The sequence below is a fragment of the Dermacentor albipictus genome, chromosome 5, assembly GCF_038994185.2.
Source record: "Dermacentor albipictus isolate Rhodes 1998 colony chromosome 5, USDA_Dalb.pri_finalv2, whole genome shotgun sequence".
In the NCBI taxonomy this organism is placed as follows: Eukaryota; Metazoa; Arthropoda; class Arachnida; order Ixodida; family Ixodidae; genus Dermacentor; species Dermacentor albipictus.
Genome location: NC_091825.1, coordinates 96,033,566 through 96,050,710, shown reverse-complemented (window position 1 = coordinate 96,050,710; position 17,145 = coordinate 96,033,566). Strand labels below are relative to the sequence as shown.

The 17,145-nt window shown below is 46.7% G+C and overlaps 3 protein-coding genes across 7 annotated transcripts in view; 2 read left to right on the top strand and 1 right to left on the bottom strand.

Moving 5' to 3' along the window:
• The window catches only part of LOC135918631 (uncharacterized), an 84,393-nt gene that overhangs the window by 54,289 nt on the left and 12,959 nt on the right, over positions 1 to 17,145 (top strand). The window lies entirely within an intron of this gene.
• LOC135918633 (uncharacterized) overlaps positions 1 to 17,145 on the top strand; it is a 50,379-nt gene that overhangs the window by 28,220 nt on the left and 5,014 nt on the right. The window contains exons 1-2 of one of the 2 annotated variants that reach the window (XM_065452261.1): positions 10,038 to 10,172; positions 15,727 to 15,925. In XM_065452261.1, coding sequence (XP_065308333.1) covers positions 10,133 to 10,172; positions 15,727 to 15,925 — 239 coding nt within the window. In that variant the 5' untranslated portion in view covers positions 10,038 to 10,132. Of the gene's footprint in view, positions 1 to 10,037; positions 10,173 to 15,726; positions 15,926 to 17,145 lie in introns of those variants that run through there. The other variant, XM_065452262.1, reaches the window with a different exon arrangement.
• The window catches only part of LOC135918628 (presenilin-1-like), a 40,900-nt gene continuing 25,636 nt past the window's right edge, over positions 1,882 to 17,145 (bottom strand). Inside the window, exons 3-5 of one of the 2 annotated variants that reach the window (XM_065452249.2) lie at positions 5,904 to 6,174; positions 3,985 to 4,233; positions 1,882 to 3,233 (exon numbers count right to left, since the gene is read on the bottom strand). In XM_065452249.2, the coding sequence (XP_065308321.1) occupies positions 1,992 to 3,233; positions 3,985 to 4,233; positions 5,904 to 6,174 (1,762 nt within the window). In that variant the 3' untranslated portion in view covers positions 1,882 to 1,991. The remainder of the gene's footprint in view (positions 3,234 to 3,984; positions 4,234 to 5,903; positions 6,175 to 17,145) is intronic. The other variant, XM_065452250.2, reaches the window with a different exon arrangement.

Genomic DNA, 17,145 nt, shown 5'->3' with positions numbered 1-17,145 from the left:
CTTGACGACGTATACTTCCCAGATTACTCAAAACAATGGCATTAACACGCTTTTCAAATAACCTGTAAAAGTTTGCGCTGCTCTATACGTAATGTGTCACGCAGGCGCCGATTGATCACCTCCACCATTCACGTACGCCATCGGGGGCCCATGGTGAGCGGTTATTTGCATTCAGATGGCTTATTTCTGCTTGTGAAGCACTCGTAATTACGAACATGCACACACGCTAGAGCACGGCGCATGAAAGGCAGGAATCCGTGCGCGCCCACTGCGGAGTTAGACACGTCTCATGCTCGGCCGTAATCGCTATAAGTGTAAAGAAGTAGCGCGCTCTGATCATTCAAAAAGAACATCGCAAGCAGTGGAACGTACTAGTGTTCTGCAATATAGAAGTTGTTCGGCTTTATTTTACTTTACTATCGAGAAAGTGGCTTACCGGGTTGCACCGAAAGTAACACTGAAATTTATATCACTAACACTTTTAACGCTTGCACGTGTGATTCGAGTCTTGGATTTCATTTTTAGGACACGTGCGAATAACGAAGTGTGGGCAACGAGGGAAGGTTTTTAACGTCCACATTTGACAAGAGACAGTTTAAGAAAGAAGTAAAAATCCACCCACGACTGCATTGCTTGCATCAGCTGCCAGCGGTCATTAAAAACATATATATTTATCACTTTAATAGACTTATAATAGCCTTGCATACAATTTCGTTGTCGTTCGATCGCCAGTTTCAAGGCCAATCACTGGTCTGGAATAATGTCTATGGAATAACCATCATCAATTCGGCGCCTCGTTCGTATTATGCTGTTGCCTGCTAGACCCTCCGCGGCCGCGCGGTGTCTAGGCGTGGAACTGCCGAGCTCCAGGTTGCTGGTTCGACCTCGGCCGCGGCGGCAACATTACGACGGGGGCGAAATGCAGAAGCGCTCGTGTACTTAAGGCATTTGCGCGTTCAAGAACCCTCCGTTACGGCTCGCCTCGTAATCCGATCGTGGTGTTGCTCGTAAAACTCCAGAAATTAGCTGTTGGTCGCCAGCTCAAATTATGCATCACCTGTACTGATAAAACATAACAGTTGAGCGTAGTAGATGCTGTCCCTATTTCGTCAACTCTACGTAATTTCGCTAAGCGCTACCGAAGGACGTAATGCGCCGACTCCGTTAAAGTTATGACTGCACCATATTTGCTTACCCTTTATTTTAACTTCAAGTAATGTCATAAATTCAAAAAGAACTTCTTGGACTAGCCCGTGTGTATAGTGTGTGTTTGAAGTGGGAGTGAACACACGTCTGATGCACAAGAGAGGCAGCGAAATGGAACAAGCGCTCGTCTTCCCTATTTCGTCATCTAACTTGCTTTAATGCTCCAGAGTGTGTTCACATCATCGTATAGTTTTCTGAGCCTAAAGCGTGCTCACACGTTGCAAATATTATCTAAATGATGTTGAGACGCTGCTTAAGATCAAATGTTATTTGTGAGAATTCTACCATCGTCGGCAGAGCTGAAACAGCATCTTGTCATCTTTAAATATGGCAACCATGTAAACTGACTGCAAAACAAGGTCTTTATGTATGTTTGTGTGCTTATTTCTTTTTATCGCTTTCTAGACTCTACAGAGGCTAGCTAATACCTGCCAATGATGGCGCATGCATGGTCTTTGAGAACACTGAGCGTGACAAACAAAAGCTTTCACCTTTTGAAACCTCGCGTTGACCATGCGACTTACGATCTTATTTAACGTTAGCCCAGCTATACCTATGCCATTTCAGAAAATGAATATTCTGAACACAAATAAGAAGCTTATAAATAGCAAACGATAACTTCGCGCACCGTGAACGCCTTAAGGGCTCCCCTTTTACAACAAAGAATGACAAAAATTGAGGTCGTTCATGGTTTACTGCTTAACTTGATCGTATATCTATCTCACTGCTATTCTCTATTAAAAAAAAGGCAACTTGGCCGCCACAGCTGACAGCGACCGCTTTGGTTAGAAAACGGTCCCGTCCACGACATCGATGAAAGGTTCTGCGAGATAAAAGCTGGAAAAGTAGGCCGCGATACCCAGGCCGATCGAGAACGGCAACGCGGGCAGCGGCTTCTGAAAATACAGCAGCAGGGAGAGGGTGAGCAGGATGCCCACGATTACGGCCACGTAGCAGGCGACCACCGTCAGCGCGGTGCCGTGTCGCGACGCCTTGCCCACGAGCACGCTGTAGAAGATGAAGTCTCCCAGGCCCATCTTCATTCCCTGGTTGCCCGGCATGTCGTCCCGCAATTGACGCTCCGCCTGGCGCCGGTGGGCTCTGCCGTGGTGGCGGCACCTGTGAACGCCTGCGGTGGGAGGCAACAGCGGCAACGGAGCGTCCTCCCTGTCTGCGGCGACGCCATCTTCGCGGCACCGGTGCGGCCGTGCCGCGGGCGACTCTCCGCGATTCTCCGGGACGACAGAACCGGCGGCCGCGGAATTCGCAGTCGACCCGGTGGAGGTCTCCGCATCCAACTCGTTCCGACATCCTCGCGCCTTATCAGTCGAACTGGGCTGATTGTTGGCTTCCTTTGGACCGCTAAATTGGAGCAAGTTGTCTTCTTTCTTCGGCGAAGCCGTCGAGCGCTCCCGGAAGGTGGAGGCCAACCGCGAGTCGTCCGCAGCCGCCTCGAGGCAGGAGCGAATCGAAGCCGCTACTTTGCTCGTGCGATCGGCGCACTGGGAAGTCAGCGTTGCCCTCCGATTTGGAGGATCGGACGCCGAATCCGTGGGCAGGAGCTCCTTGTCGGCGAGCGAGTGATTCGAGCCGGCAGCAGTGTCGAGGGACGAGCGGGCGCCGATGGCGTAGCACCACGCGGAGGACGTGGAGAACACGAGAGCCGGGAAGAGCGGCTCGTTTCGCTCCTTGGCCGTCTCGAGCAGGATCCGGAGCGGGCCCAGGACGCAGAGCACGGCGAATATGTCCCACACGGAGACGAGCACCAGGAGGATCCACGACGTCCACTCGGGGAAGGACTCCTCCAGCGTCACGGCCATGAGCACAGATATGTACACGAGGTAGCCCTGCTGCATCAGGAACGGCCCGTCGTGGTACAGCGACGTGATGCCGGTCACGCCCACGTTCCATATGAACAGCGAACACGTCAGGTGGTCCAGCGGCGCGTTGAAGTAAAAGGCCAGTCGGCCCAGGTAATAGTAGCCCGTCAGGAAGAGCAGCACGCCGCTTCCAGTTATCATCCAGGCCTGCATATGTGCACAAATAACGAACAAATACTCGGGAACAGTGAGTGGCCGCTTAGGACGGCGTTGTATACTTCACTAACCGATCTAAAAAAAAAAGCTTCAACGTCGCGTTAAATGTTTCTCATGCGTCGACAGCATTGAAAACCGTATCTTCGCTATTACAATATAAGTAGTTATTACGAACCCCTTTAACGTATATAAAGTACCCCTCGTGGTGGTTTAGCGGGTATGCTGTTGCGCTGCTAACTACGAGGTCGTGGGATCGAGTCCCGGCCGCGGTAGGCGAAATGCAAAAACGTCCATGTCCCGTTCATTGGGGGCACTCCAGAGATCTCCTGGTGGTTAAAATTCATCCCGAGTTCCCTCACTACGGCGTGCCTCATAATCAAGTCAGTGTCTTGGGTCCTAAAACCCCACACGTAAAACCACAGGATTCAGTTCAACGTATAGAAGGCCGTTACTAAAACATGTGTTGAGGATTGTAAACACACAAATTTAGGCGATCTGGCATTATACGTCGTACTTTGTACCGAATCCTTGAAGTCTCCTACAGCACGTAACAGGACGTTGATAATTTACATTTGATTAAGAATATGACCAGCAGCTTGACAGTTGGTAAACTTCATGTGTTCCGGAATGGCTGCGCACACTGATGGACGTTAATTAAGGGACAGGGAAAGGGTAGATCTACGCTGGTCACTAAGGAAACTCGGCGAACGCTGTCCCGACGCGTTCCATCACGCGTGCTCGCCTTGATGATGTTGTAGTGGCCCCTCTTGTATAGCAGCACCAAGGCGCAGTTGACGATCACGATCATCACGAGGAAGCTGAAGGCATTCCCGAACGAGTTCATAAGCACGACGGTCTCCGCGCCTGCAGCGTCCTCCGGAAAGCGAATGTAGCCCATCTGCAGGTAGTCGTTGTGGCTCTGCTGGAGTACGCGCGTCAGAACGCTCACGCTCAGCATGCAGATGGAGACGGCCACGATGAGCGTGATGACCTGAGGCATCAGGGCGGCAGGGTTAGTACCCCTTCACTGGCACACAGTTGTACTGTGTGCCAACACATGACACTTACAAGCTACGCTTAACACTTAACACTCCTCAACACTTAACTCCTCAACACTTAAACTCCACAACACTTAAAAGCTACGCGGCTTCGGTGCCACCCGTTCCGCTTTTGTCTTATTGGAATTGTGCCAGTGGATTGCAGCGATTAATCTTGAAAACGTTGCACACCTTTGAATTTTAATTTTGTCCTATGAACATGACTAGTTGGCCAGTTACCTTCCTGTGCGTGCGTGTACCCAAGGCATTCGTGTAATGAAAGTGTGGACGCGAGAAAAGTTCTTGGCAAGAAAATATCCGGCATTCTGTGACAGAAACAGAAAATGCCTACAGAATAATGACTGTTGTATTGAGGGAGAGAATTTCACGCTGTAAGATGTAGCGTCCTTAATTATGATAGCTGCAAACATGGCCTATACGTAAAACCAGTGGCCACCGCTTCACTTTCCACTAAGCGGCGCTTTGTTCCACTGATTCGCTGCCCTGTGCTCCAGCTGAGATCTCGAGCAGAGCCGTTACCGGTTGACATTTCCGACAGAAGCGTCCAGAATAAGTTAAGTTAATAAGTTAATAAACGGGCACTCTTAGGTGCCCGTTTCTGGGGCGAACGTCGACGTCGCTCATCATCGAACGAACGAGCGCGGCGAAGGATGAAAGAGAGAACGCGGAGCGCAGCCGATGAAAGACGGCGATAGCGAAGAGAGCCCGAGGAGGAAACCGGAGGAGGAGGGTACGGCGAAAGCGTGAGAAGAAAAGCGTAATGCTGCGCAAGACGAGCCTTGCGTCGGCGACGGCTACAAGATGGCGTCAGAGGTGGGCGCGTCGTCTGTTCACCGATGACGCTGCATGAGCGGAGGTCTGCGTGCGGCGGCTGATGCTAATCGCGCCCACGCGTCACCCACGCGCTGCCTCCCACGATCTGCCAATTAGCGAGGCAGTCGCGCAGCACTTCGCTCTGGTTGCAACGTGCTGCACGAGCCAGATTGTCCGCGCCACCCAAATATCGCGAAAATAAAACACGTATGCTCCCTAATACTCCCTAATGCGCTCAAATCTCGCATTAGGAAGTATCGTAATCGTCGTTGAATTTCTTAGTATGACCTGTGTAACGTTAAGAAATTTGGATGTGGAATTATTGGTTTGATAGTAAACGCCGGTATTTGATATTCTATAGCCAAGATTAAAAGGAAAAAGTAGAAGAGGCCAGACCATGAAATTCCCAGATCAGGAAAGCGGCATGGCATGTCGTCATGACAGGAGAACTGGTGTCCGAGTGAAGGGAAAGTTATTGCATTAGTCAACCCATATAATCTGGCTAGAAGCAATCATACAATTTACTCGCTAACTTGATGATGGAATGCGCGTAACAGGAAGGCACTACAAGACAAAGCGAAAGGATGCAGGGGCATCCAGCAGCGTCGAAAATGGAGGGTGACTGAGGGAGATGAAGAGCACCCCAATATACCTTTCCATATCACTGCTGCTGCTGCAGGTACTCATTCAGCCAGGAAGCTTAGTGACGGACAAGTCTCCCGTCCCTGTCCCCCCTTCACCTCCCCACTTTCGCCCCAAGCACTTCGGCCGCCCCTAGGTGCAGGCATACCTGGCGCATAAGATGCTCGTACAGCTGCAGCAGAAGTTTTCGGACTAGCTCCACGTCAATTTCGGCCATGGCCAATGAAGCGGGGTCAGCGGGCGAGGACAACCCAGGATTCCCTTCTGGTGCCTCCGCAGCCTCCACATCCTCCGCTTTTTCGACGCTTCCCGACATTCCGTACTGGAGACTGGCGCAAGACGCTGGCGAATAGCTTCTGGCTTTCTTAACCTTCTTTATCTTCTTGCCTCCCGATGACGCCGCTTGATGATGACCGCGACTGCAGTTACCATGATGGAAATAGTGAAAAAAAAATTACCAATGATTACGTTACTTCCTAATGCGAAATTTGAGCGCAGCAAATAAGCTGTTTCACCTTTTCGATAGATTGAGGCAAAGAAATCGAGCAACACATGTATGCGCTATCACAGAATTTTTTTTATTTTTCACACGTATTCCTTTAACAAAGACTCCACTAACAGTTCTTGACAGTCATGAAGGAAGCTTTGTGGTCGGAGAAATATACTGATATATGTTCGACTTGGTACACCAATGCTTGATTCTCAAAGACGAGATCTATACAAGTGCCTCGCGAGGTTGTCACAGCCGTGGGACGCGTTACGAGCGAGAGGAACGGGATGTTCTCCCGCATAAGTGTTAGGAAATTGCTGTTTGTCTTTATGTCAACATTAAAGTCCCCCACTACTAACATCGGTGTGGATCGAGGGACGGTTAATGCGAGTTGCAGGAAGTGCACGACGTCTTTCGTGAGTGCGGTAGCGGACTCACGAAAGCGGTATCAGTCGGTCGCTGCTAGCGCTGGGGGGATGAAAGGGGGGCGGAGCTGGTTACGGGGCCGACGACAACGCCGACGCGAAACCCAGGAACGGACGCCAAAGAGCCATTTGTGTAGCCAGCCCTCCTCCACAGTCTCTCCTCCTCCCTTCCATCATCCTCCCTCGCCCGGAGAGCCGACAGCGCGCATGCGCGGCGGCGGAGCAGATTCGTCGGCGAGCTGGTTACGAGGCCGACGACAACGCCGACGACGACGCCGACGACGACGCGAAACCCAGGAACGGACGCCAAAGAGCTGCGCTCTAAAAAGTTGGAACGTGTCTGTCATTATGATAGCGCTTAAAAATCTCGGAACTGGTAGCGAGTCCACTAATCGTGATGTTTGTGCACTATTGAGTTTGTTGCGCTTCTTTCTTATCTAGGGAGTTACCGACGATCATCAGTACGAGAAAATAGGTCAGCTCCTCGCATCCCCCCTTCTTTTGCCTTTTCAGCAATGAAGAGCAGGTTGTGCCGCTATGACAATGGCAGATGCCCACTGAGGGGCATTAGCCTCTCGTGGCCTAAGTTAGAGTACATTCAAATGTAAAAGAAAGGAAACCCAAGTTAACAAGTGTGGGATGAGCTTACAGCAATGAGAAGTAGCAGTGCCGTCGCCTCTGGAGTTCTTCAAGCACAGCTTTAGCAGTCGTTTCGTACACATCCTTTTTATTTTTTCTATCGTCCGTGATAACTAGACCAGAAACGTGTATTCTCGACTACGAGCACTGTGCGTTCGAAGTCGTTGCTGTCGCGTGTGGCCAGCGAAGACGACGACAACAGCGCCGCGTATGCGATTATCTCGCATGCTTGCTTGTTCCTCATTCGTGGCGCTTACCCACTACCCGGGAGATCAGCCAAGAAGTCAGCGGTGAGAGGTTAAAGGGAGGGGGAGAGAGAAAAACCTAAATTAAACGTAAATCAGGGTGAATTTAAAGGTTTATGATGATTATGAAATAGATTTAGAAATAAGGATATTTGTAATAATCTATAAGCAGTAAATTTTGTGGGGTTTTTTTTTGTGGTATTATTAGAATAATTTCCAACACACAGTCGGAAACTTAAGGAGTTATCTGATCATTGATTTAAAAAATTAACATGATAGCCTTCTTGTGTCGTAGAGATAGTCGCAAAGGGCCACGCAGATGTTCCTGTGGCTAAAGCCCAATGAAGAAGCCCCGGAGAGGATATTTTGAGTAACTAAAGAAATACCCAATTTTCGGAATGAAAATTTGCATTTCTTCCTCTGATATGTAAGCCGACGGCAAGCTAGTAGAAAGTGATCAATGCTTCCAGGTTCCTGGTAGGTAAGACACAGAGGGGACGGTTCCAGACCAGACCTGCATATAGGTAAAATTTAATGGTGTGATGCGGCAGGGTAATTTTGTTACAGATATTTCTAATTTGCGTACGAGACACCATTTATTGTTCTTTGAAAAGGGCAAATGATTAAATTCCAATGTTTGCATTTTCAGTTTTGTAAAATCTAGGAAAGATAAAGTTTTCTAAACCTAGCCGCGATGACATAAGCATAAGGAGGCATAATCACCATAAGTGGCCCATCAAGAGATATACGTGCAAGTGTGTGTCATTACATGTAAGTATATACCTCGATGGCCTGGAACCCATACCAATCGCACTAGGCTTAAGTGTAGAGGGTTTAACAACTTAAATGTATTGGCTACAGTAATGTCGCAAGATGAAGTGAGTGATGTGCATACTGATAGGGTTATCAGTCACTATAACCACAGTTGAATAATTTAAAGGAAGTTTTCACAGAGCTAAGATAACGGCTGATAGTTCAGCCAGAAATATGGGTGTACAATCGGGAAGGCGTAATGGCCCAGGGCAGTGACTCGGAGAAAATATCCACACCCGCGTTCTCCTCACTCATTGACGCATCTGTCGCGATGAGATGATCTATTCCCAATTACATTAAAGGCTCTTGTAGCATGCCGTTTAAGCGTGTAGTGGGCAGGCGTTTTACAATGAATAGAAATACATCGTTAAATTCAATCTTTATATTAGGCGAGGGCTTGTCTGTGAAAATGATCTTGCTCACATTAATGTTTAGTGGCTCTATCTCGGCTTGTACAAACAAAACCTGAGCTCTTTGTAAACGGGGCCAATGCTCGCCGAAAAATGCCCACTAATAATTTCACTAATAAATACAAATTGTGATCGTCTCAAATAAGATCCATAAATGTTTATATATGTTTTTACTGTTAAAATGTGGAATCGGCATGGAAGAGTAAGCAGTCGTGCTTCTTCATATAAAACATTGTTAGCAACAAATTTTGGTAAACCTAAGACCATTTCGAACACCCTCGCGCTCTAGAACTAGATTGTTAATCCCGTATGCTCGCCCACCAGTGAATACCACCCGCCCAAATTACAGTGTCGGTCGAACACACATGCAATGCATCATTCTTCCACTGACAACACGTTTGCTACACTATTTCGTTTTCTTCATCGCCACTGGTGTCTTTTTGTAAATTTCTTATGCTCTGAATAACTGAATCAAAATTATTTTTATGCGAAGCATATTACGAGGGCTCAACCCAGCTCCTCAGGCGCGGCGGTGACCATGAAATCACGTGACACCGTGACGTCACGACAGAGGAGAAGTGGCTTTGGCTCAACTCTTGCAAGACGGGCTGGGTGGGAATCGAACCAAGGTCTCCGGAGTGTGGGACGGAGACGCTACCACTGAGCCACGAGTACAACGCTTCAAAGCGGTACAAAAGCGCCTCTAGTGAATGCGGTGTTGCCTTAGAAACGCGCTGTTTCTAAGGCGTGCGTCTCTTGCTCAGGCGCACATTTCGTTGCCGCGCCGAACGCTGCTTTGCTCGACGCTCACCGCGTCCAATGCGGGGCGCGTAGTCGCTGCCCTGTAGCCCATTGTCTTACACCCCTTGGCGGGTCGACGGGAACGCTGTCGCGTTCCACTCTTGAAGGAGAAGAAGTAATGCATGAGTTGTTTCTTCGTCTAGCCGAACCAAATATAGCCAAGCAACAGCAGTTCACCAGGCTAAACAGTGGTTCAACAACTAAAATAAAGGCTAGTATGCTTCGCATCCTGGGCTTAACCTTACCTAAGCCACAGCCATTTTTTTCTTTATTTCTATATTTTACTGGTCTAATGAGTCAATTACACATTACTCTTTTTATAGGGGCTTCCAACTTATCGTCTCATTCCAGTATTCCCCATAGTTATTGTGTTTCTTCCGACCAACCGTTTCTTGGCTAATCTCCCATTGCGGGTACACGTCATGTTTTAGACCAATCATCATTATCACAATAGTCATTGTTATAATGAGCATGCGCAGCCCAAGAACAGAAGAAGAAGAGCTTCATAAACGGAGAGACGACGCCTCCACGGCCTCTAAGGTGCCCCATAGGACATGGAGACGCGCCCACTAGTTCCAGGGGAAGCAGCGAATGGTAAGTGCCGACAGCCACCAAGAAAAGCGGCGTCTTTTAAACAAACGCGGCCTTCGACAATTTCTCTCCTCGTTTTTAGGAGCCGGAACGCCACTGGCGTCTTTAATCTTTCATGGTTGAGGGTCGAGGCAACGGCGGACGAGCATCTCCCATAGTTTGTGAAGGCGTTGAGCGCAGTTCCGAGTCGAGAACGACAACGAAGTATTGGCGGATATAGCGAATAGTAACAGTTATTTCATCTTTCACTTGTAAGTTCTGCGTGACAGGTAAGTGTGTCCCGGAGGTTTTGTACAATCCGCAAGGGAAAGTTTCACGCTGTTCGTACAAAGCACGTGCCTGTGGAAAGTGATAAAGAGAAGGCGCACTCCGCAAGACGCCGTTGTACGCATTCAGTTAAATGTGCTCGTGTAGCAAAACTTGTTCGCTGAAACCAACACTTACTTCGGACGATGGTGGTATATCACTGCAAGCGATACAACGAAAGAGCGTAACTCCTCGAAAATTCCTTGAAACCCGCAGTCACCAAAGGTATTTGTCAACCTCCATATTTCTGCCCATTTCAGCATAGTGCAGGATCTAGAAGTGTTTGATAGGATAAACGGTAGTGATCATAGATTAAATAGGTCTAAGATTTTCTCAATTTGGAGAGAGAAATCTCGACATTAGGCAAGAATAAACATACCAACCTAGACGCAGCAAGGGTAAAAGTAAACGATTTCATGCTGCTGCTCACAAACAGATATTCAGCTTTAGAACAGGAAAGGTATTCTGTAGGAGTTCACCTAGTGGACTGTCCATTTGGGCCGCTGCTGATTGGCTGGGGCCACTTGTCTCCTCGTCGCTCGCATAGCTGTATCCAATGAGCAGCGACCGAAATGAACAGGCCACTAGGTGGACTCTTACAGAATACCCCCCCAGTAAGATGAAACAAACATAGAGGTAATAAATGAAGCCGTAACTAGGCTGATTTCAAAAGCAGCAGTTGGAGTGGGACGAAAGGCACTGAGGCAACCAGTAGGATAGCTCTCCCAATTAACAAAGGACCTAACAAAAGACCTATAAAGAAACGAAAAAGCATGAAAGCATCCAACTCAAGAGATCATATAGAATTCGTTAAATTATCAAAGCTGATAAGCAAGAAGAAATCAAACGATATTCGCAATTCCAACGTCTAAAAGATTGAGGAAGCAGTAAAAAATGATCGCAGCGTAAGATCAATGATCGGAAAACTTGGCATAAGACAGAGCAAGATGTATGCAGTGAAAGATAAGCAGGGTAATGTCATCAACAATTTCCGCGATATAGTAAAGCAGCAGAAGAATTCATACTAGCCTTTACAGTTCCTAGAACAGCCATGCAATCTTCATTTGAAGTAGTGGTGAAGAGGATACAGAGGCTCGTTCTATAAGAAGCGATGAATTTAAGGCGCCTTGCAAGACTTGTCCCGAGGATAATTGGCAGAAGAAGATTGAATAACAGTCTATTTAATCAAAGATGGATGAGGTGCTATGCTTGAAAAGCTTGCGGCCCTCACGACTTCAAGTATACCAGAGAGCTGGAAGAATGTCAACATTATACTAATCTTTCAGAACGGATACGTTAAAGAATGGAATAATTATAGGCCCACCATAGCTTGCTTTCAGTATTGCATAAAATGTTCACCAAGATGATTTCCAATAGAATCAGGGCAACACTTGACTTCGATCAACCAAGAGAACAGCTTGGCTTCAGGAAGGGATATTCGACAATAGGTCACATCCATGTCATCAATCAAGTAATTAAGAAATCTGCAGAGTACAATCAACCTATCTATTTGTTCTCTTACTATTTGGGAAATGTGTCAACGTCATATATGTGTATGTTTACTGAATATACCCGCGAAGACTTGGTTACGTTCATTAGCCTTTTTGCTCCGGTAAATTTGCTCATTGCGCATTTATTACGTATGTTTGCTAAAGATAGCATGGGCTGGGCGGGCAAGACCCGTCGTGCCATCGTTATTGTTGGCTCTTTCAGCACGCTCTCAGCATCCCTCTTTAGACGCAAATAAAGTCGATTTGAAGTTATTGATCCCCTACCACTGTTCTTGAATGAGTTATACACTTGCATGTATACACTTGCATGTATTTGTTTATCGACTACTCCGACCAAGGCATTGTTTGTCACAAAGCTGCTTGAAGTGGCGCGTCCGCTATAAGCGGAGTTTCACTATACGTGAAACGTTTCACTATACGTGAAATAGGGGTATCTGATACTGAGCGTGAAACGTGGCAAGAATCTGAGAAGAAAATTGTGGAACTTTGTGCTTCTAACCTTAATGTCAAGTTGGATCCCTTAGATATTGAGCGCGCTCATAGAATTGGCAGATATAGCTCTAATAGAAACAGACCCATAATTATCAAATTAGCTCATTTCAAAGTAAAACAACACATTCTTTCAAATGCTAAACAACTTAGAGGGTCCAGCTACAGCATATCGGAAGACTACTCAGCTAACACCCGGCATGCACGTAAACAACTAATCGAGTTCGGCAAGTCGCAACAGAAACCTTTCAAACTCCGGTACGATAAACTAATCTTGGATAACAGAACTTACAAGTATGATAACACTACAAATAGAGTTACCTCAACTTCATAGCTACCATCACGCGCTATCGCAAAACCATATACCACCCCTGTATCATTCGTCTATACTAACATTAGAAGCTTGTTGCCCAAACGCGAAGCACTCTGTAGCCTTATCGATTCCTCTGATTGTAAGCTTCTTGTACTAACAGAAACGTGGCTGAATTCTACCGTCGATAACACAGAGCTTAATTCTTTCCTTCCTGATTTTGACATTTTTAGGCGAGATCGTGTAGGCAAACGCGGAGGAGGTGTTCTGATAGCTGCCCATCGTAGCCTTTGTTGCTCCATTATCAATATCACTTCACCTCTGGAAATATTATTCGTATTGTGCAGTTCTTCATACCTACAAACTATTATCGGTGTATGCTATCGACCCCCCGATGCAGATGCTTCCTTCACTATTCACTTCCACGAGGCACTGCAAACTGTTACTAAGTCATTTAATCATGCGCAACTACTCCTCTTAGGTGACTTTAACTTTCCTGATATAACATGGTCCGAACCAGCCATAACACTGTCTAAAAATAACCTTGAATGTAATTTTCTTAACACATGCCTCACCTTTGGTTTGACACAGCTAGTATCTACCCCAACGCGGAAAAACGAACAGTGCTCTAACATACTCGACCTTATCTTAACATCCCATCCCGACAGTGTTTCTTCTATAACACATCTACCAGAACTAAGTGATCACTCGGTACTACATGCAGAATTATCCTGGCAGCTACCTCATTGCAAAAAATCAAAAAAGAAAATAACACTCTACGATAAAGGTGATTACATCAGCATCAACAATGCACTAACCGAGTTTTACAACTGGTTCATTATAGATTTCCCGAAGCGCACAGTAGACGCCAACTGGACGCTTTTTAAAAATAAAATGATCGAACTCACTACGACTTACATACCAACCATCATTTTAACAGAGCGACCTTCGTCCCCATGGTTCAACAACACATTAAAACGACTAAATAATAAAAAGAAAAGATTATTTCGTAAAGCCAAGCATTCCAATACCGCTCCGGCCTGGGAAAAATATTACGTCACTGAAAAGGAGTTTGATTCCTTGGCCGCAACAGCTAAACGAACCTTCTACTCAACTACACTCCCTAACTTGCTGCAAAACAATCCCAAACAATTCTGGAAATACATTAACCCAAATAACCGTAAACCATTACTATTATGTGATAACGATAATAACCGTGTTCCAGACCATAAAGTATCTGAAGTACTAAACTCTGTCTTCTCTTCCGTGTTCACTTCTGAACCTAACACTGACCTCCCAGACTGTCCTTACCTCAACAACCCAACGATGCCTGACATAACAATCGAAGCACATGGTATAACGAAGCTAATCGAATCCCTCAAATTAACATCCTCAGCCGGCATCGACGGCATCAATTCCAAAATGCTTAAGAACACCGCGCACATCTCTAGTGTATTTTTGTGTCATATATCTTTCAGCAATCATTATCATCTGGAGTGGTGCCGCAAGACTGGAAAATAGGTAAGATAATTCCAGTACCAAAAAAAGGATCATCATCATCGTGCCACAATTACCGTCCAATTTCCCTCATCAGTGTTTGTTCTAAACTAATGGAGCATATAATTTATTCTCATACTGTAAACTTCCTAACATCCGCTAATTTCTTTAATCCAAATCAACACGGTTTTCAGAAAGGCATGTCCTGCGAGACTCAGCTAGCCCTATTCGTTAATGACATCAGCTCGCATCTTGATCAAAACATACCCATAGACGCCCTCTTCCTAGATTTCCAAAAGGCTTTCGACAAGGTTCCTCATGAACGGCTCTTTCTAAAACTATCATGTCTTAACCTTAACCCTCATGTTCTTCAATGGATACGCAACTTTCTCACTAACCGCCAACAGTTCGTTTACGCTAACCAATGCTCGTCTACCCTATCACCCGTTATCTCTGGCGTGCCACAAGGCACAGTCCTGGGACCACTACTCTTCTTAATATACATTAACGACTTACCTATAGGTTGTTCTTCCAAAATTCGTTTATTTGCCGATGACTGTGTAATCTATCGTCCTATTACTAACGACGCTGATTCTCGCGCCCTCCAGTCCGACCTTAACGTCATTGAAACATGGTGTAATAATTGGCTAATGTCCCTCAACATCAACAAAACGTCACTACTTACTTTCCATCGTCGCCAATCATTTATGTCAGCTAATTACACTATCGCCGGTTCGGAAATATGTGCTGTAACTTCATATAAATACCTAGGCGTTAACTTGTCCAATAACCTCAGTTGGTCCTCACACATTTGCAACATTAGCAATGATGCCAATCGTGTACTAAACTACCTGCGCCGTAATCTACGTCTTGTTCCGCACTCAGTAAAACTACTCGCATACTTAACAATCGTTCGACCCAAACTAGAATACGCATGCTCAGTGTGGGACCCACACCAATCTAACCTGGCAACAGCACTAGAATCCATACAGAATCGTGCAGCAAGGTTCATTCATTCTGACTACTCTTACCACACTAGCGTTACTAAACTTAAATCATCTCTGAAACTTCCAACCCTCGAGCAGCGCCGCAAAACAGCAAGACTGTGCCTCTTTTACAAATTTTATCACTCACTACTTCATCAGACCGACATCACGCCTGCGCATCGCACTTCATCCCGTCATGGCCATTCAAAGGCTGTTTATCCCCCTCCAGCTCGCACCTCCGCTCATCTTAACTCTTTCTTCATTCAAACAGCGAAAGACTGGAATAATCTGCCTACTGAAGCGGTGCACCACTCCAGTCATTCATCGTTCAAGGCATTTATTGAAAATATTATGTAAATATGCCCACCCCTCATGTAAAACCCCAAATGGGGTATTTGAGGTACCAATAAATAAATAAAAATACGTGCACAATCGGCGCGGTCGCTTCTCCTGCGAAGGTGGTGTCCAGGAGCGGCCCGCGGCTCCAGCGCCGCATCTGCGCTCGGCGCTCAAGCCTAGCCCGAAGCCGCCGGCGCCGCCTCCTGCGCCGGTCCAGCTGCCTATGGCATCCACAGCCGCCGGGGCCCTGCTGGGCGCGGTGGGCATGGCCACGACCGCGGCGTCGAGCGCAGTCCACGTCGCGGCGACTTCGATCGGGTACCTCTCAATGCGCAAGGAGGCCGCCGGTCGACAGCCGGAAGGCCAGCAACTGTCGCAAATTTATTTATTTATTTATTTATTTATTTATTTATTTATTTATTTATTTATTTATTTATTTATTTATTTATTATGCGAAGCATACTAGCCGCAAAACCACGCTCTTCCTTGCTGCGCCGCGCGCGGCCGCGTAGCTACCATATGACGTCATAACAGCTGCAAAGCGAACGCTTAAGCTTCGCCTTCAAGAGTGGAACGCGACAGCGTTCCCGTCGAGGTGTAAGACAATGGGCTACGGCGCAGCGACTACGCGCCCCGGATCGGACGCGGTGAGCGTCGAGCAACGCCGCGTTCGGCGCGGCAACGAAATGTGCGCCTCAGCAAGCGACGCACGCTTGAGCCGACGCCGACGACACCGGCTTTTCTGCGACACGAGCTCCTTAACGCTGTAAAAGAATAAAGGCTAGTATGCTTCGCATCCTGGGCTTAACCTTAGCTAAGCCACAGCCATTTTTATTTATTTATTTATAAGTACACCCAAGGTTCCAATAGGAACATTGCGTGATGTGGAGGAAGTAAAAAAAATTACATAAAGCATAAACAGGAACAAATAAACGTTGCTAAGGACTATAAAATTTCTGTACAATACTTAAAACACAACTCCACAAAATCTGAGCGCAAAAATTATCGCGGAATGTTTCACGGTTAGTGACGGAGACAAGGCTGTCAGGAAGATAATTCCAGAGTGCAATGGCTTATGGCAACGCTGAGGAATCAAAAGCTTTGATTCTACCAAATATTCCGTTGAGTCTGTTATGATTACGGAGACTATAGAAGTACGCAGTTGGGTTAGAAGAGGCAATTTGTGTTATGTTGCGCCGTGAATGTATTTGTGTATCAAACATAACAGTGCGATTTTTCTGCGGGAACATAATGCTTTAAGGGATAAGTATCCTTTAATTCCAGTGACACTAGTGTACCGGTCGTAGCTATATGAAATGAATCTGGCGCCTCTGGCGGGAGTTTGCCCTGGACCAGCTGTACTTCACCCAGGAAATCTGAGATAATGAGTCCTGCACTGCCACATAACATTGCTGGACTTCTTATATTTTCCAAACTCTGTGCGAATGCCCCATAGCCAAAAGTTCGGTACCATGCACGCTCAACACAATTCACCCAACACTGCATTCCACCTGGCTAACTGGTTAACTCTCACTCAC